Raw genomic sequence first — 20,193 nt, 5'->3', positions numbered from 1 at the left:
AAGTGTATCAGCATGGGAACAGCACTAGCTCGGCATATACCCTATTGAACGTACATCAATGTAATAGATGTAGCTCACACTTTATTTGAATGTACAATTCAGTCTATCAACAAACCATTAGCCAGGACTTTTAGCTCAATAAACTACTAATTAGCTGCTAATTAACAGTAAGGTACAGTAGTTTGGTTTAGGTATTGGGATTAGGGTTGTAGAATAAGACCTTATTTTATAAGTGCTACTAAACAGGTGATATCTTAATAATAGGCAGGTAATAAGCTAGTAGTATGGTGTGAAATGTTACTCAAAGAGGACCTATTATACAAAAAATAACACAGCACAAATATAGTGGGCTGACTTTGTTTTCATAGAACACTTCTTTAACGTGATTTAAAGGTGACCTATTATACAAAAAAACTATTAAGTAAGGTATTTAAACACAGTTGTGTTGCAACCGTCTGTGAATATAGCCAGCCTCTAATATTAAGAATGAATTAATTATATATTTTATAATCACTTTCGATAAAAACAGTGTGCAGAAACACTTTGATTGACATTCTCACATTGTACGTGTCATCAGAGGGGGAAAGCCCTGCCCATTAGTGGTGTTAATGATGTTAGTGACATTAGTTTTAGCACCGTACCTGATGAAGATCATTTAGAAAAACAAGGCTGAGATCTTGTTTGAATTTAAAGCGACAGTCACCAAAACTGCACAATTTGGCTCAAAGCACAAAAGGGGCAGTTTCAAAGAGTTATAAAAAGTTATTTGTGTTGTATTCTTGAGCTGAAACTTCACATACACCCTCTAGGGACTCTTGTTAAAAGGTGCATAATAAGGTCCCCTTTAATGGAAGTGACCAGACACTAGCGCCCTCTATAGGACACTGTAAGAGTTTGTTTTGTGGAGTTTTAAGTACATTAATGTAACATATCACTTTATTTAAATGTACAATTCACGCTATGAAATTACATTAACCAAGACTTTTAGCCCAGTAAACTACTAGCACATTACCTATATAACACAGCACAAATAAAGTGGGCTGACTTTGCTGTCATAAGACACTTATTTCATGTCATTTAAAGGAAACCTTTTATACAAAAAACACTTTATTAAGGAGTTTAAACACAGTTGTGTTGCAACAGTCTGTGCCTATAGTCAGCCTTTAATAGTGAAAATTAATCAATTTAACTTTTATTATAATCACACTTTATAAAAACAGTCTGTTGAAACACTTTTTGTTTGACATTCTAATGAGATAGAGGGATCTATCTCATTAGTATGAACAGCCCTGAGTAAGAAGCAGCCATTTTAAATTAGCTGCTCTGCTAAGGCATTGGCTGTTTCTCAATTCCAAGAATGCAGAGAACGGACTTGGTTCTTGTGGAGACCGGTCTTGCCAAGTTACCTCAAAAGAATGAACTAGGGAGACCGCGAGAACAGAGAACGCGTGAGGAATGGGATGCTGCGCTCCTCCCCGGTTCTTCCTGATTGGTTACATGACTTTCACACATTTTTAATGGAAAATTATTTAAACAGTACAACATTCATACAACGACTTATTGTTTTCCTCCTTTTCAAAATATACACTATGCATAAAGACCTTACAAATATACGTTGCACAATACAAATAAAACAGATTACAAATTTCAGCAAATAAACACCCTTAATCAGTTTATGCCTTTATAAATATTTTCATGATAATGTTTACTTTCTTTGTTTAGGGAAACTCCCGAGATAAATAAGTTATATCTCTGAACTTTAATAATAAAGCTATAAAGCTTCCCAACACCTTTATTCAGCCGCAATGACTTCTGAGACTTCTCGAGCGAGTTTTGAGCTCATGTCTACATTGATCCGTCCTCGATATCAAGAACACATCCGGGAACTTTCACGCGCCCTCAGTTCTTGCAGTCTTGAGTTTGAAACTTTGGCAGTTGATGATGACGATAACATGAGAACACGAGGACGCAAGATCGATGAAGAATGCAAATTTAGAAACAGCCATAGGCATTTTTTTTTTATCTCCACCCTCTTTTTAAAACAGGGCTGGGAGCACAATCTTATTTAAAGAGACAGTCACTTAAAAGCCACAATTTGGATCAAAGACTAAAAAAGCAGTTTCAAAGAGTTATAAAACTATATATGTGTGTTTTTTTGTCCTGAAACTTCACATACACACTCCAGGGACATCAGAGACTTCTTTTACATCTTGTAAAAAGAGGCATAACAAGTCCCCTTTAAACTAAAGTGTTACCTACACTGTAAAAATGGCCGTGATTTCAACGGTAAAAAACTGTAAAAATGCTACAGTACAAATCCGTAACCTGGTTAATGGTATGTTTCCTTAATATATACGGCGAATAACCGTAAATTGACTTTCCCAGAATTCCCTGCATGGCACATAACTTTTTGTGCATTTTATTGGCATTATTATGGATCTTTTTAGTTGTTTCCGCATCAGTTATGTACATTAGAGATTTATGTTACATCCAATGTTGATAAACAATATTTATTTCATGACTTTAATTTTATGCGTGTTACCATACTGGTGTTTAGTAGCTGTGTGAATGACACTGAGCACCTTCTATATGCTGTTACTCTTTTCTGCTTATGGGAAAAGTTGATTGTGATGAGCATTGGCTCATTATGTGACTTCCTCATCACCACCTGCATGTGGGTGTGCTAACGTGTCTAACTGTTTAAGAAGTGTAAATGTTGATCATTCAAAATACAGACATTTTACCTCTCTAAAATAATAAAATACGATAATTTACCGTAAAAATGAAAAATTACTTTTATGGTTTGTACCGTGTTTTTAACGGTAAAGTACTGGCAACCACAGCTGCCGTTTTTTTACCGTAAATTTTACGGAATTATTTTTTACAGTGTAGATCAGTGTTTCTCAACCATGTTCCTGGAGGACGACCAACACTCCATGTTTTAGATGTCTTCTTTGTCTGTCACACCCATTACAGGTCTTTCAGCCTCTGCTTATGATGATCTGAATCAGGTGTGTTTGGTTACGGAGACATGGATACCGTGCAGAGCGGGTGGTCCTCAAGGTACGTGGTTGAGAAACACTGACCTAGATGTATATGCAATGTATATGCAAATGACTTTGCATTTGATGTGTACTCACTGTATGAGCATGGATGTGTCTGAATCTCTGTCTGGATCTCTGTCTTTTTCCTGCACAGCATGAATGATTTGTTGCTCCAGTTGATCCAGTGACAATGCAAATGCATCGACAAGCTGCACAAGGATAAAAGAAGCAAAATCTTAGTCATTTAAGCAAAGAGCAAAGTGTTGAATTGATATCTTAAGTGCCGATTATAAATCTACTTTGGCAACATGCTTTTTTGCTAATAAAGAATCTGAGAAAGAGAACAGCTGACAGAAAACTAGCCGAGAACTGTTAAAGGACAAATGGGAGAGGGGGGTTAATCTGAACATAAAATAATTAAGTTGTCTCTCTGTAGAATTGTGTTGTTTTAGCTCATTTTAAAGAAGTAGTTTGACTAAAGACAGTCAATCTAACTGGCATTTCATGCTGAATTGTAATTAAGAACTATCTATTAAACTATTAAACTGCAGGCAATTACATGCAAATAGAAATAGAATTATTAAAGACCAGAGTGCTTTCTGTAATTCCTCAAGTGAACAACATAAAATATAAGATAAACTACATGAGATAAACTTGGCGTGTGAGATAGAGCATGAGGACAGAACAGAGAAAGCAACCGTTCAAAGCCCTGGGAGAAGAAGAGGTGAAGGACTAATTAAGGAGAGAGACAGAGCGAGAGAGAGACATGCTGTAAAAAGACACATCTATTATGAAATGCCTGAATAGCCCTGTCTGGGCAACAAGCCCTAATGCAGTCACACACACACACACACAAACTTTCTTTCTGTCCATTGACTTTTACAAGGAGCAGCAGCAGACAGGCAGTGAATGTACGCAATGGAAGAGAAAATGTACTGTAGGAGAACAGAGATATTTATACTGATCCAAAACTGAAGTAGCAGCACCTGTATGTCTTGTCCTTATTAAATTATTACAGAAAGATTTGAAGCCCCAAAAGCAAAAAAAAGCACACTAGCAGCACAGATTTATTAGCTCGGAAACATTCATTTTACAGTAAAGTGTTTTAGTGCATCAACACACTACAGTAATAAAATAATCTTGTTACGGCCTGTACTATTCATAAGTGTGTAGTAATCTAGTGATCTAGGCCAGCATCACTATTACCATTATATATAGGAATTTTGTTTTTAGGACTTGTTTTTTATATGAATGCTAACATGTTTCTTGTGTTTTATTAAAAAAAAAAAAAAAAAGTAAGTTCTATTAAGTTACAATATTAGAATTTTCTACACGTTAGTATTATAAATACTCTTTTGCCATTTGTCCATTTATTTACTTACTTAAAAGAAAAAAAAGAAAAATAATAATATATATTCAATTCAATTCAGCTTTATTTGTATAGTGCTTTTAGTGTCGATTGTGTCAAAGTAGCTTTTTTATAAGTGTGTGTGTATATATACATACATATATATATATATATATATATATATATATATATATATATATATATATATATATATATATATATATATATATATATATATATATATATTTATATTTATATACTTATAAATATATCAACTCCTACACTTCACATAAAGTCATGTTCAAGTCTTAAAAATGTTGGATAATTTTGTATAATTTATTATTAATCATTATATAATAACAGCTTTAAAAATAATAAATTATTTTAATGCACATTTTTCTTTACTTGTTTGTTCCTTTATTGTGATAAAATGATCTTTAAATTTTATTTAAACCCTTTTTGTGCTTTAATTCTAACGTTATGTCTTAATTTATACTATATATAATAATATTTACTATTCATTCATTCATTCTTTTTTTTCGCCTTAGATCCTCCCTCAATCCGGGGCCGCCTAAGCGGAATGAACCGCCAACTTATCCAGCATATGTTTTACGCAGCGGATGCCCTTCCACTGCAACCTATCACTGGGAAACATCCATACATACTCATTCACACATATATACACTACGGACAATTTAGCCTACCCAATTCACCTGTACCACATGTCTTTGGACTTGTGGGGAAAATCGGAGCACTCACGTGAACACAGGGAGAACATGCAAACAGAAATGCCAACTGACCTAGCAGAGGCTCGAACCAGCGACAATCTTGCTGTAAGGCGAACGTTCTACTCACTGCCTCAACATGCAGCCCAATATTTACTTTGCAAATTCGCAAAGAATTTTAGAGACATAGTGCTAAATATGATTGGTTGCATAAAACGGAGCGCAATAATATTTCCAAAATATAACCCCTGGCAGCACTCATACATCAATTTGATGTGTTCTTTTATCTTTTATTTGTTTAATCTGTTATTTCTCATCTGCAATGCATCTATGAGACGTTTCCATCTATATGTTTATTTTATTTCTAGAAAAAGTCTTTAAGATGTTTATTATTGATTTAATGCAGACCTTCTGATGATGTTTAAACAATCTTTGTACACAGCAGACGCTTTCCAAACAAACTGCTCTTTAAAACATCTTGCATGGACAGAAACTTTTTTTTAGAATAGTCAACTCACCTGAAGAAAGCTACCACTCCTGTCCATCCTACTGGGTTGTGCAGACAAATCCATCATTGCCAGATTTTATTTTCAGGTCCTGTGGGTCAACGTGAAGTCATTAAAATCGCTACATAAAAAACATTATAAAATATATATCAATTTTTTTTCTTAATGACGATGCACACATTCATACTGTGTTTACTACACATTAGTCTCCCATTGCTTTCAGACTGTGTTAAACTCTGTGGGTTATTATTATTATCACAGATGAAAGAATTTGTCTGTGAGCCTGGGTTTAGAGTTTAGAAGCTGCAATTATTTCCACAAAGAGAAAATTACACACTGACAGCTCTGTCTGCTTAACATGTCCGGACTATATTAATCATATTTTGTAAAGCAATGTTTGCTTAATTAGCATGTGGAATTGAGTAAGAGCTTTCAAGTATGCAAACATAAAGTTACACACAAATACACACACAGGACAATCTTAAACAGAAAATTTGCAGAAGTCATTCAAGGGAACCTACAGTGTTGCAATCAAGGCATACGAAATAGAAACACAGTGTCTAGATCTAAAAGGACAGCATCTTGATATAAATGAGATTACAATCACATCAGTTCACCTGCAAATAATCTTTATTAACAGATGCTTACAGTAATGAAAGCAGTTTAGTCATACCTCTTGCTATCTTTATTGCAGCATCAATGGAGCTTTCTTCTGATTTTCACACTATCGATACTGTCTTTGGGGACATCCATAGTCTGAAGTGAAACTAGCGTCTGTGTGAGTGTTACACAGCTGCAAACAGACAAAGACACACGTGACTCATACATATAAACTGAAAGAGCTTAAACAAGTGAATAAAACTGTGGATAAACAAGAGCACATTATCCAGATCAACTTTAGCATTTAACTGTCACTTTAGCATGCTAATGGAAAACAATCTAGGCACTTTAACCAAAATCCTTTACTATGTGGAAAACACAGCGATCAATATTAGAAAACGGCAAAGATTTTAGATTGAAGGGAGATTACAAGTAACATTTCTGAAGGTTACAGCTGTTAAAAATATGCAGGAACTGTAGAGGTTCTTGCTATGAATGAGGACTTTACTAGTCTCTCCAACACAATCTCACAGCAATTCGTAACTTTTTTCAATTAGTGGCTAATTCGTATGAATTAGTACGATCTAATTCGTACAATTTAGATTTGCTTATCCCCCAATGACGGTTGGGGTTAGGGGTGGGGTCAGGTGCCACGCCTCCTTTTTAAAATCGTATCATTTCGTACGACTGAAATCGTACGAATTAGCCACTAAACTGCCAAAACCTAAAATACTTACGTTTTGTCGTGAGATCAGGCTGGTCTCCCATAGGACTTTACTACTCTCTCACAGGACAACGCTAGGCTCATTCTTGATCACTTGATCATTTCTTAAAGTATCTTCCACATTTTTTGATTGTAGTGGGTTTCTTAACAAGCTTTCCAATATTTTTTTCCATTCAGGTTTATAACAGGGCTCTGGGTTGGCCATTCCATAATTTCACTGCTTTCAGCTTACATTAACTGGTTTGATTGTCTTGCTGTGTGACTGACTTCAATGAAAACTACTGGCTGATCTGGTGATAAATGCAGGGAGGAACCAATGAGAGGTTTCTAATTTCTCTTTGTTTTTCAGACATTTCATGATAGTTTAGAGAGCCACACACTTCAGCACTGAAGTTGTAAGCACCATATCATAAATCATCTCAGACTGGTTACTCGAACATGACAATGAGTTCACTGAACTCAAATGGTCTCCACAGTCACCAGGACTCAATCCAATTGAGCACCTTTAAAATGTGGTGGAACGGGAGATTCACATCATGGATGTGCAGTCAACAAACATTATGTCAATATGGACCAAAATCTCTGAGGAATATTTCCAGTACCTTGTTGAATCTATGCCACAAAGGATTAAAGTATTTCTAAAAAGCAAGGTCCGAACCAGTATAAGAAAGGTATACCTAATACAGTGGCCGGTGAGTGTAGATCGTTCACTAATCTCCACTGTTTAAATGTGTGAACACAGAAATGGTTCAAAAGAGATGAGATAGATACAGAAAAAGGAAGCATTACACAAATATCCCACGTCACATAACAATGCCATTCACACAAGAGGAATCTAAATCGAACAAGTTCCCATATCTATTGTGAGCACATAGTTCTTAATAACTCAAACCACAGAAGCAAAAAATAAACCATACAATACAGGGAATTATTTGTCAATAGGCAGTAAGGTCTAAGGCTAAAAGTCTGTTTTGTACACAGGAGGGTGAACGCTCTACAGCTTTCTACCCTTAGAGACACATACATCTTCCACTCTCTTCCTTTTACTGAAGTCCATGAAAATAATTTGGTGTGATGAATGTGTAAAAATCCTCCTGACAGATAGACCACAGTATTGCAGAAGAGTCTTCAGTATAAACCAAGTTTGTTAGCGCCATCATCCCACAAATAAACCATCATGAGCAATTATGACTAACTGTAACTTTGCTTTGCTGCTAAGTATTTACCAACAGCACTTTTGCTACATTAAAACAAACTGTGTTCAGATAATCCTTTATATTCTTTAGAAACAAATAAAATAAGATGACATTAAATATCTTTACATTATACTATTTAAACAACTCTAACTTATAGTAAAAGTTATTTACACATTATGTTAAAATAATTACACTAATTTGACGCAAATTTGCCCCTGACAGCTTTGTATTAGTTAAAAAATTTCTTCTATTATTTTCCTTAGTAAGACATGATAAAATATATAAATATGAAAAGCAATTCCCCGTCATAAGTAAGCTATATATAGCGTTGATAATGCAACAAATATACATATATCTAATCGTTTCATTCATCAAATCGACACAACAGTATTAAAGGAGAAATTAATTAACTTGTGTGAAAGACATTATAACGTTTAAAACAGAAAAACAAGCTAGCATACGGCGAACTGTTCTACTGTTAACTCATAATTACGCCAGACTATATAAGAAAATAATATTAAATGCGCCTACCCATGTGTGTTAGTTCCTTTCCATCAGACGACAACAGTAGCTCGGTTTGAATCCGTTAAAAGCAACACAGTCATGATCGTCCAGTGATTCTGTCGGTGTTTGTCGCGCGTCACATATGGTCACATCAAAAGTGTCGTCATATGAGGTGCCGTGTAGGATTTAAATCAAACTTTGCTTACAAACACATACATAAAACAAGTGTATAAATACAATCACATGGTAACGCTCCTTTGAGATGAACGCTCCTTTTAAACGAGCGACATCTAGCGGTCACATAATCTAATGACTTAATATTATGAACTTATTTTATAAATACATATAACTTGACATTAACTTTTTTTTCTTACCAACCCCACTTGTTTTTTTTCACAAGACAAAATTTTATTGTTGGAAACTGTGTTTTATATATATATATATATATATATATATATATATATATATATATATATATATATATATATATTTGACTTTTGCATGCTTGAGGAAAAGATTTGGCAAAGATTTGGGTCATTAAAAAAACTCCGACTACCAATATTATGATATAGGTTGCCTATATCTGCAGTATTCACCCTAAAACTTACTAGTAGGTTGACCTAAAACCAAAGACAACACCAATTCTTGTCTTAAGACATTTTAAGCAACTTTTTGAATAACAGTAAGTTCATGGCATGTTACATATATAGTAAATCTGCTGGTTTTAAACATACAGCATAATAATAAATACAGGTATGTAACAACCATAACATTACTCTTATGTTTTAGGACAAATTATCAACTTTTGATTACCTACACTAAATGTTGACTATTGAAGGTACATTTATAACAACTATTTATTTGTAGACTACTGTATTATCAAACCATGTTGCATACAAATGCATTCAACAGACTTAAAATGACAGTGTATTGCTGTAGAGGACAAATAAAACACGAGACAGGTGTTTAGGAAGAGTATAGTTTATTTTGTTTGACCTGCAAACTTATCTAAACAAGACAAACTCTCAGAAAACAGACCGGAAACATTATGATGCGCGCGCTCGTGGAGATAACCCGCGGTCGTCTTCAACTGTTGTCTTCAATAGTCCATCTTTGCTCAACAACTCATCTGAAAAACAAAGCAAAACATTACAACATTCAGACAAAGAGCAGAGAGCATAGAATCACCAAGAGGCGATACTCTAGTGCAATTTGGGAAACAATAACGCGCTTTTTGAATACATTGAATAAAAACAAAGCCGCTGTTTGCCATTGCGACAGCAATGATATCCAATGCACGAGCGATCGCTTTCACTTCAAAATGGCGGAATCTGTTGCTCTTGGTCATCCTAGGCTCTTTGCATAGTTAAATCATAACAGTTATCATGGTTTCTATTTCAAACTATAGTAAACTAAAGTTTGAAACTATAGTTTAAAATAGAAGATGAGTGGGCCTCGCTACTCCCACCCACCATAACCCTCGCAGCGAGGACCCACTACCGGCCCCCCGTGTTTCCCTGAGGGTCCTCGGGGGTTGTTTGTTCCCTGCCTAGGGCTCAAAGGCCGCCTCGCCCCAGGGAGTGCACGGAAAGACCGGGCGCCAGGCCGTGCCAGTATTCACTGGATGTTGCTCGGCGGCACATTTCGAGCAACAAACACGTAATATTCTTCGCGATATTGCGTTTATGTACGCAAACCGCAAGGAACTACAGCACAGACGGGCCCGGGTGAAGCATCACGAAGCGGACTTCGTGAGTTTGGCGTAGCTCCACTCGTACCGTCGGTATTGAACTCACCTTGGTCAAGTACAAACAGCTACACCGGGCGAACTGACAACGCTGACTCAGAGCACACGAGCTTTATAGAAATGCATATGCAAATGTTTACAAGGCACGTCACTGTTGTCTCGTTGCCATGGCGAGCGCTGAGGAGGGCTCACCTGATTGGAGCACAGAGACTGGGGAATTTGCGTCACGGCTAGTTGCCGTCTGCTGTTGACAAAAATATCTTAAATATAATAAATATATATTTTTACATTTTTGGTGCTGTGTAATATTCTGGGATGCAGTAGAATATGGAGACAGATTAATATAATTGGATATATGCCGAGCTTGTGTTGTTCCCATACTTATAAACTTCCGGTGACCGGTTATTGTGAGTTTTTTTCCATTTTATACGGTTCCTTTTACAGCATTGATGTTGTGATGCAATTAAAATACATTCAGTTAAATAAACTTTGGCATTCATTTAGTTTTTCAAGCGTAAAACGAGACAAATGACCCTTTACTCGCACTCGGCCGTCATAATCAGCAGACTAGCGCAGACGCTCCATTGAATACAATGAGGTAAAATAAATGTTCATATTATAAAGACATGGCGGGGGAAATGTAATTTAATGCAGTGCTTCTTGTACAATCTGAGACCCACTTTATATCGGATATCACTCAGCCAGTGGAGATCGCTGATTTTTAAAGAAAACAGACCTTAAACATGCTGATTTTTCCTTTGGCAGTTTGCTGGAAGCGCTTAACCCAGGTTACTGACAAATTAAAAGTCCTATTAGCATGCTTCAGCATATACCCTAAAATCCCAGAATGTCTTTCGAAAAAGAGTACGGGTTTAACCCCAGCACCCTGGCCAGACCTACCCACTGGCCTCTGTCCTTCATGGCCTCGCAACCCTCCCCATATCATAATTGGCTTTATCACTCTGTTCTCTCTCTGTGGTGTGCGGTCTGGTGGAAAACTATAAGGTGCCGTGTAGGATTTAAATCAAACTTTGCTTACAAACACATACATAAAACACGTGTATATACACCTATAAATTACTCGCATATACACCTATACTACTGCATGTTCGAAACAACATGAATGAAACTTGTGTATATACATATAAACTTGACGCATGAATACACCCACATACACACGCACATACATATAAACTTGATCCTCACATAAACACCCACATTAACACACGCACATACATATAAACTTGCTGCATGCAAACCCACCTATACACACTCGCATATACATATAAACTTGATCTATGCATATACACCCATAAACTCTCACATAAGATTATAAACTTGATGTGTGCATAAACACCCAAATGACACTTGTGCAAACATACAAAATAAAATTCTCAAACATATATACAGTTTGTTGTGTATATACATATATGCAAGTGATTTCATATGTGTATGCATGAATTTTCACAGTAAAAGGAAGTTATTTCATTTTTAAAGGAAGTTGTATAATTTCAATGTAAAAGTCCTTTGAGTGTAATAACATACACATAATAATAAGATTATTATTTGTAATGAATCAGCATATACATATATATATATATATATATATATATATATATATATATATATATATATATATATATTTTTTTTTTTTTTTTAATATACATATATTGTAATATCACCAATCTGTTAAAATAATCTTAATATGCAACGCTAAAAACAATAATTTTCTTAATTTTATACATCTTGTATGGAATATTAATACCCACTGTACAGTCACATTCAAAAGATGAAATGTATAAATGTATACACTCATCGGCCATTTTATTGTGTACACCTGTCCAACTGCTCGATAACGCAGATTGCTAATCAGCCAATTACATGGCAGGTCAAGACGACCTGCTGCAGTTTTGCTGCAGGGGATTTAAGTGACTTTGAACATGACATGGTTGTTGGTGCCAGACAGGCTGGTGTGAGTATTTCAGAAACTGCTGATCTACTGGGATTTTCACGCGCAACCATCTCTAGGGTTTACAGAGAATGGTCCGAAATAGAGAAAATATCCAATAAGCGGTATTTCTGTCGGTGCAAATACAAAGCCAGAGATCAGAGGAGAATGGCCAGACTGGTTCTAGCAGATAGAAAGGCAACAGTAACTCAAATAAGCACTTGTTTCAACTGAGATATGCAGAAGAGCATCTCTGAATGCACAACAGATCCAACCTTGAGGCAGATGGGCTACAGCAGCAGAAGACCACACCGGGTGCCACTCCTGTCAGTAAAGAACAGGACACTGAGGCTACAATTGGCACAGACTCACCAAAATTGAACAATAGAAGATTGGAAAAATGTTGCCTGGTCTGATGAGTCTTGATTTCTGCTGCATTAAGATGGTACGGTCAGAATTTGGCATCAACAACATGAAAGCATGGATCCATCCTGCCTTGTATCAACGGTTCAGGCTGGTGGTGGTGTAATGGTGTGGGGGATATTTTCTTGGCACACTTTAAGCCTATTAGTACCAATTGAGCATTGTGTCAACACCACAGCCTACCTGAGTATTGTTGCAGACCATGTCCATCCCTTTATGACCACAGTGTACCATCTCCTGATGGCTACTTCTGAAAGCAAAAGGGTGTCCAAACCGGTACTACTAAGCTATACCTAATAAAGTGGCCGGTGAGTGTATATTATATCTAGTCATCCAAGAAGCAAAAATAACCAGCAGATTTTTTTTTCCAATTGTTTTTTTTTTCTTAATTTTTATTAAAACACATCACAGAGATGTATACATTTAATAAATAAGATGTCATTGTAAACATTCAGATGTGCCTGAGTCTTTTGTCCACGGGTGTTTGTGGAGCTGCCACTTGTTCTTGAGTTTATATACAATCCAAGCTTCAGAAGAAGATAAGAATGGGCATTAATATGGACATTTGAGGGGGACAGAAAGAAACCAGCAGTCCTCTAAAAGCTGAACCCATCCTGAAAACATGAAAGAAATACAATGAGGAGACTGTGCTATTAAGTGCCAGTAATTCAGTTCTATACAGAAAAAAAGTAACATAAATCATGAGTATATGCATACTTCTGAACAAGATTTGTTTTCGTCTCTAAATAAAGGCTAAGTTTGGACTATTAGTGAAAATCTAATAGATGTCTAACAATTAGGGCTGCGCAATATATTGTTTCAGCATCAATATTGCAATGTGTTTTACTATAATTGAGTAAATGTTTATCATTTGCATCTGTTTTTAAGGCATGTGACTGTGTAAGCAAGTGAAAAATGAGAATCTGCTGACTGAAACCAATATTTTCTGAAAACTCCAGCCAGGGTGAAGATTTTGTCATTGCTGGGTTTACACCAAATGCAGAAGACATTTGCGTATTCCGCATTGTTCGACCGATGGACATGGATCGTTTATGTCGACTTGTACCAGACTACTCGCAAAAATACTAAATTCTCCATTTGGTGTGAATCCAGCATAAAAGTGTCATGGTCTCCACCTGTTGGTTCGGCGTGCCTTAATTTGCATCCCAGTGCGTTTTTCCGTTATCATGTGGATGGAGATTTTTTAAACCAAAAGTGGGTATACCTTATAATTTTTGGAACAGAGAACTTTCTACATATTTTGGTTTACTTTGTTCGAAAATGTATCCTTGTAAAGTGGATTAATGAAGAACCCCCCAGTTTAAATCAATGGCTGCTTGCAGTCTGCAAAATAATCCCACTTGAGGCTTTCTCCACAGCTCTGAAGAACAAACCTTTCCTATTTTATCTGACCTGGGACCCTTTCTTTGATTATCTAGAAACCTCTAAGTCTCTAAGATTAAAGGCTTGTCTTTTAGACTCAGCCTGGACAAAAGAAATGTAATAACCTTTTTGCAATATAATTTTGTATTTTTTGTCATTATTATTTTAATTATTATTATTATTTATTTGTTGTTTATTCAATTATAATTTAATCTTATTTACTATTATTAATAAGTTTTTTATTTGATTTTTTCTCATGTGGGGGTCAGAATTCAAATGACATGTATGACAGATATTATCTTCTTATTCAATGTAATTTTCTGACATGTTTTTGCACTACAAATGTTCAATAAAATATATTTGAAAAAAAAAAAAGTGGGGAAGTCTGTTTATAAAAATACCTGTGTACGTGTGTGCTTTTTAGTGGGTTTTCACCTTTAATTGTACAGGACAGTGGAGGAATGTATTGGGGGCAGAAAGAGGGAAAGAGTCGGCAAAGGGCCTCAGGCCGGGAATCGAACTGTATGTCTCGAACTATCCGCTTGTTAAGTGTGAAATCATGCGAAGTGGCTTCCGGGTCCAATCGCCCGGTTAAGCTGTATGGGGAGACTCATCAAATGGAAATAATAAACGTTTATGAAACGATGTATTATTTTCTAAAATCACAATTGCAATATAGATCTCCATGCCTAATATCCGATGGCCAGAAAGTGATACATTTGTAAAAGATTTTTTTAAATTTTGGTATTTGTGATGCAGCAAGTCCAGAGACTGTTGTTTACACCATGATTTTTAGAAAATTCACTTTAAAGGGTGATATGACTAAAAAGTGGCCATATGAGATGAGCAGCGGCTTGGACCCAGAAACAGTATTCTATACATGACGACTCAACAAGCGGATATGGTGCAATATGTCAGCGCACTTAACCACTAGGCTATTAGTGCTGACAGACAGGTCACTTTTGACCCTGAAAGATGAACAGTGTATACAGAATTCTAGGACAACAGGATGGTTAAATACTGAAGATACAGTTGGGGAAATAAATATTATACACCCCCATTTTTCTTAGAAAACATATTTCTAAAAATGCTGTTGTCTTGAAATTTTCAGAGTGTTGGTAAGAGCCAAATAAATTTATATATGCAAAGAAAACAAAACAAAAATTAGTTTAAAAATGAAGTTATGTGTAATAAAATGAAATGACGCAGGGGAAAAGTATTGAACAAATGAAGAAAGGGAGGTGTAGAAAGGCAGTGACAGACCAGACAGCAGCTGAAATCTCTCAGTAGTTCTTCAGCACCCTCTGCCCTTCCTCAGTGTAAATCAACATCAGCTGCTTCAGTCCAACATCTTCATTAGCAAGATGATGAAGTAGAAACCAGGGTTGACATTTCAGCAGGACAATGATCCAAAACATCAAAAGAAACTCTCAAATGCTTTCAGAGAAAGAAAATCAAGCTGTGGAATGGCCCAGCCAATCACCTGACTTAAATCCAATAGAAAACACAAAATAGATGTCAGATTTGATTGATGAGATCCGAAGATCCTTCAAGACACTCTGTTGAAGTCAGTACTTTCTCCATGTGTCATTCTATTGTTATTAAACATATTTAATTATTCATATTGTTTTTGGTTTGCTTTATTTTTATGTTTTTATTGTTTGGGTTTTACCAAAACTTGGTTCAATTCCATGTCAACAGCTTCTTTAGAAATATTATTTCCGCGAAAAAAACATGACATGGACAATAATAATTTCCCCCACTGTATACTGAATACTTAACAAGAACAACAACAAAACAAAAAGTAATAGTCAAAGTGTGCATGGATGTGTTCACCGTGAGTTTGTCTATGGTTCTCGTTCAGAAGACACGTCTCCCTCGGCTCCGCTGCTGGCGCTGGGATCTACTTTTGACCGTTGCGCTGCCTTCTCTCTGCTTGAGTCGGACGGCCCTTTTGACCGTGTTTTCTCTTTCCTCTGCTGTTGCTTCTCTTGTTTGGACAGCTGAGAAATGAAGAAAGAACAACAGCCAAACTGTTCTATGTCCCAAAACAATTTATGCTGTATTAAGAACAATCAAGAAATTTCATAATGCTCTCGAAGATGATGGAAAGGCATCGATATAGTCAAATAAATGCTGGATACCAGTTTGGGGTCTGTAGGGGCAGGAGGAGACTCCAGCTGAATGGTCACAGGTCCGTCGTTTTGAATCAGCACCTGCATTTTTGCTCCAAACTGCCCGTCTGAAACACAAAGCTGCAAACTAAATATTGGGTTGTGGTGAAAATTCAATTTCAAAAATGCATCGCTATTTACTATTGCTCTAGTCTGCTTTCTAACAGAAGATGGCACAATACGCTAGTCTTTAACAGCAGAGGGCGCTCTAGGCTGGATTATAACAGAAGATGGCATGCTATGCTCTTGTTTAACAGCAGAGGATGCACTAGGCTGGATTCTAACAGAAGACGGTGCTCTAGGCTAGCGTTTAACAGCAGGTGGCACTCTAGGCTAGTTTTTAACAACACACGTTGCACTAGACTAGTTTTTAAGAGCAGACAACGCTCTAGGCTAGTTTTAACAGCAGATGGTCCTCTAGGCTAAGTTTTAACAGCAGATGCTGCTCTAGGCACGTTTTTAACAGCAGACGACGCTCTAGGCTAGTTTTTAACAGCAGATGGTGCTCTAGGCTAATTTTTAACAGCAGATGCTGCTCTAGGCACGTTTTTAACAGCAGACGACGCTCTAGGCATGTTTTTAACAGCAGACGACGCTCTAGGCTAGTTTTTAACAGCAGGTGGTGCTCTAGGCTTGTTTTAAGTGTAATGCTCTAGGCTAGTTTTTAACAACAGGCGGTGCTCCAGGCTAGTTTTTAACAGCAGACAGCGCTCTAGGCTATTTTTTAACAGCAGACAGCGCTCTAGGCTAGTTTTTAACAGCAGGCGGTGCTCTAGGCTAGTTTTTAACAGCAGACGGCGCTTTAGGCTAGTTTTTAACAGCAGATGGAGCTCTAGGCTAGTGTTTAACAGCAGACGGCACTCTAGGCTAGTGTTTAACAGCAGAGGGAGCTCTAGGCTAGTTTTTAACAGCAGACGGTACTCTAGACTAGTGTTTAACAGCAGACGGCACTCTAGGCTAGTGTTTAACAGCAGACGGAGCTCTAGGCTAGTTTTTAACAGCAGACGGTACTCTAGACTAGTGTTTTACAGCAGATGGAGCTCTAGACTAGTTTTTAACAGCAGACAGCGCTCTAGGCTAGTGTTTAACAGCAGATGAAGCTCTAGGCTAGTTTTTAACAACACACGGCGCTCTAGGTTAGTGTTTAACAGCAGATGGAGCTCTAGGCTAGTTTTTTACAGCAGACGGCGCTCAAGGGTAGTTTTAACAGCAGATGGCGCTCTAGGGTAGTTTTTAACAGCACACTGTGCTCTAGGCTAATTTTAACAGCAAATGATGCTCTACGCTAGCTTAAAACAACCGACGGCAGTCTAGGCTAGTTTTTAACATCAGACAGTGCTCTGGGCTAGCTTTTAACAGCAAATGGTGCTCTAGGCTACAGTTTAACCGCAGACATTGCTCTACGTTAGCGTTTAACAGCAGACAGCGCTCTAGGCTAGCGTTTAACAACAGTAGGCAATCAAAGTTAGATTTTAACAGCAGACAGTATATAAGGCTAGCTTTAAACAGCAGATGGCGCTCAAGGAGAGAAAAAAAGAGAGAATCACAGCTGACCTTTAATGAGTTCTGGTTTGTAGGTTTCTCTAAGCTGCTCCAGCATGTTGTTGTAGAAGGGTTGTGCCAGTTCAGCAGGCATGGCAGCGTGATAGTCAGGTTTGTTTCCCTTGAGGAGACACTGCAGAGTGAACTGACTCACACACAGCACCTCCAGCTCCCCGTCCATCACACTGCGGCTCCAGGCACGGCCGTTCTCATCCTCAAAAACACGCAAGTTCAGAATCTTGCGAACCCTGAGGAAAAACATCACACTGATCAGACGAACAGAACAACTTCTGATGAGAGAGAAGCATGATCATTCTGTACAACATCTCTTGCGTTTTATGCAGGGATGAAAAACCTGTTAAATAAATGTGCACATTTTTGCATTTACTATAACTATGTCATAATCATTAATTGATTATTATTATTAATAGTAGTAGACAACCTTATTATTTAACCATTTTACCTAATTACTAGCCCTAAACTGCTCCTGCCCCAAACTTCTTTTGTAATGTGTTGCAGGTCTGAATGACAGGAAAGGGTGTATATTTACAATTAAAGTTAACCAGACGAATCATATATTTTTTTAATTATTAATTAATATTAATAGTATTATTGTTGCTATTATTTTTTTATTATTATTAATTTTGTTTTATTACCATACTTATTTTTAATTTTATTTCAATATGATTTTTATTCACATTATTTTAATTATATTTAATGTTCACATTGTCTGCAATTAAATGCTTACATGTAGTCCACATCCTTCTGAGTGTCCTCCACTGAGATGCCGAGTAAAACACAGAGTCCTCTGCCGATGGAGCTGATCTGCTCCTCTCCAACTGTTTCAGAAAGTACAGGGCTGACGTCATCGTGTACAGTAAACCGATATGCGTGCTTAAAATCATATTTTAGGCTCACAGGCACATCTGAACTCGACTAACTTCAATGTTGTTAAAATGTACATTTTATATGAGATGTTGTTGAGCTGGATGAGCGTGTTAAAGTGTGCATGACAGCAGTGTAGTGTGTATGAGCAAGCCTGTACACCTCTTTCATCATAATTTCCATGAATGAACAGTAAATATTAGAAGAAGCGTTCGACTGACAACAGTATTGACTGTGTAATTTGCAATTTTGTGTCGTACCTGTTACGCTCGCTCTTGTTACTCTTTGAATGATCGCCTTCATTGTTTTGGTCTCCAATCAATCACGTGTAACACTCGAACACCTCAATCTTCCGGTTTCTGTGAAGCCCCGCCTCTTTGAACGTGCGTGCGCAATGACGCGTGTGCCTCTTGTGGAGTGGACAAGCGCAAAGAAGGAGTGAATAATGTTTATACGGTCTGGTAAAAGCATTTTTTTCAGGATTTTACCACTTTAAACATATTTCTGATTTTTTTTCAACTATTAAAGCACAACAAGCAACTTTAAATGCACGAGGCTTCAGTGTTGCCAACTTAGCAATTTTGTTGCTAGATTTAGCAACTTTTCAAACTACCCTAGCAACTGTTAAAATAAGCACCTAGCAACAAATTTAGCAATTTTTTAACATTCATTTGGCTACTTTTAGCAGTTTTTAAAAAGTGACTCAGAGCAGTGGCTACGGGCTTCACTCAATACATAGATATATACATTAAATGTCGTCTACCCTGATGTTGTCTATTAGAAGGAATGCGTCAATAGAGCCGCCATTTTAGTACAGGGTAGCGCTCCTTTGCAATGAATGCAGGACCAAGCTGAAGTGGAGGATTGTGGCCATCCAGAGCCAGAGAAATACACATATACACATATATCTATGATCGGGAGTTTTCCCGGAGGTCAGTATGCAATTATTTATTTTTAATTACAAAACTTATCATTTTACATCACTTTTCTACATTGATGGATAAGTGATCGCACAGGCATTCCTGACAAAAAGCGTGTGTTTGTGTGTATGGAAATGTACTATCCACCCTCCCTGTTAAATTTGATCTAATCATGTCCTGAAACACACCCCCTCTCCTGCTTTCACTTTTCATTCCAACAAAGGGAGCGATTTGTTTGTGAATGAATCTCTGTCGAACGACTCCTTCACTAGCCGACAATACAAGTTACTTGCACCACAGGATCTTGTCATATTTCTTTTGCATTGTTTGCTGATTTTATTCAACAAATCTAGCATAAGTCCAGTGTTTAGTGTGAGTTGGTGCTACTTTGCCTCATGGTGAATGCAGTAAGTGACGGTATTATCATCAATAAAATTACCTGTTTAGCACAAAAGTTCAGAACATACAAAAACGTAAAAAACTAAATCTTACGTATGAAATGTTTTGCATTTATGCTTTGTTTT

At 36.9% G+C, this 20,193-nt stretch overlaps 2 protein-coding genes and 1 long non-coding RNA gene across 7 annotated transcripts in view; all 3 read right to left on the bottom strand.

Annotated features, from left to right (window-relative positions):
• The window catches only part of rin2b (Ras and Rab interactor 2b), a 36,202-nt gene extending 27,295 nt beyond the window's left edge, over window positions 1–8,907 (bottom strand). The window contains exons 1-4 of the mRNA XM_087256522.1: window positions 8,675–8,907; window positions 6,297–6,416; window positions 5,636–5,714; window positions 3,141–3,253 (exon numbers count right to left, since the gene is read on the bottom strand). Of these exons, the coding sequence (XP_087112648.1) occupies window positions 3,141–3,253; window positions 5,636–5,692 (170 nt within the window). The 5' untranslated portion in view covers window positions 5,693–5,714; window positions 6,297–6,416; window positions 8,675–8,907. The remainder of the gene's footprint in view (window positions 1–3,140; window positions 3,254–5,635; window positions 5,715–6,296; window positions 6,417–8,674) is intronic.
• Window positions 8,908–9,612: 705 nt separating this feature from the next.
• On the bottom strand, window positions 9,613–10,481 carry LOC137495916 (uncharacterized). The gene is made up of 2 exons (XR_015493193.1): window positions 10,444–10,481; window positions 9,613–9,776 (listed from the first exon to the last, which is right to left on the bottom strand). It is a non-coding gene; the product is annotated as an uncharacterized LOC137495916 (long non-coding RNA).
• A 2,655-nt stretch (window positions 10,482–13,136) lies between these two features.
• On the bottom strand, window positions 13,137–19,103 carry dtd1 (D-aminoacyl-tRNA deacylase 1). Of its 5 annotated transcripts, NR_200054.1 has the most exons (7): window positions 19,010–19,103; window positions 18,613–18,703; window positions 17,877–18,112; window positions 16,293–16,390; window positions 15,985–16,151; window positions 15,412–15,635; window positions 13,137–13,379 (listed from the first exon to the last, which is right to left on the bottom strand). NR_200054.1 is itself a non-coding variant. In NM_001003440.2 (6 exons), exons 1-5 carry the CDS (start codon window positions 19,050–19,052, stop codon window positions 15,996–15,998), a joined length of 624 nt encoding a protein of 207 aa, NP_001003440.2. In that variant the 5' UTR covers window positions 19,053–19,103; the 3' UTR covers window positions 13,137–13,379; window positions 15,985–15,995. The 5 variants fall into 5 exon arrangements, 1 of the variants encoding a protein (NP_001003440.2); NM_001003440.2 differs by lacking the exon at window positions 15,412–15,635; XR_015492665.1 differs by having other exon boundaries at window positions 13,167–13,379; window positions 15,412–16,151.
• Window positions 19,104–20,193: the final 1,090 nt, after the last annotated feature.

Source organism: Danio rerio, chromosome 6 (assembly GCF_052040795.2).
Source record: "Danio rerio strain M-AB ecotype USA chromosome 6, GRCz13ab, whole genome shotgun sequence".
Taxonomy (NCBI): Eukaryota; Metazoa; Chordata; class Actinopteri; order Cypriniformes; family Danionidae; genus Danio; species Danio rerio.
Note: the sequence above shows the minus strand (reverse complement) of the source record. Positions and strands in the feature narration are given on the sequence as shown.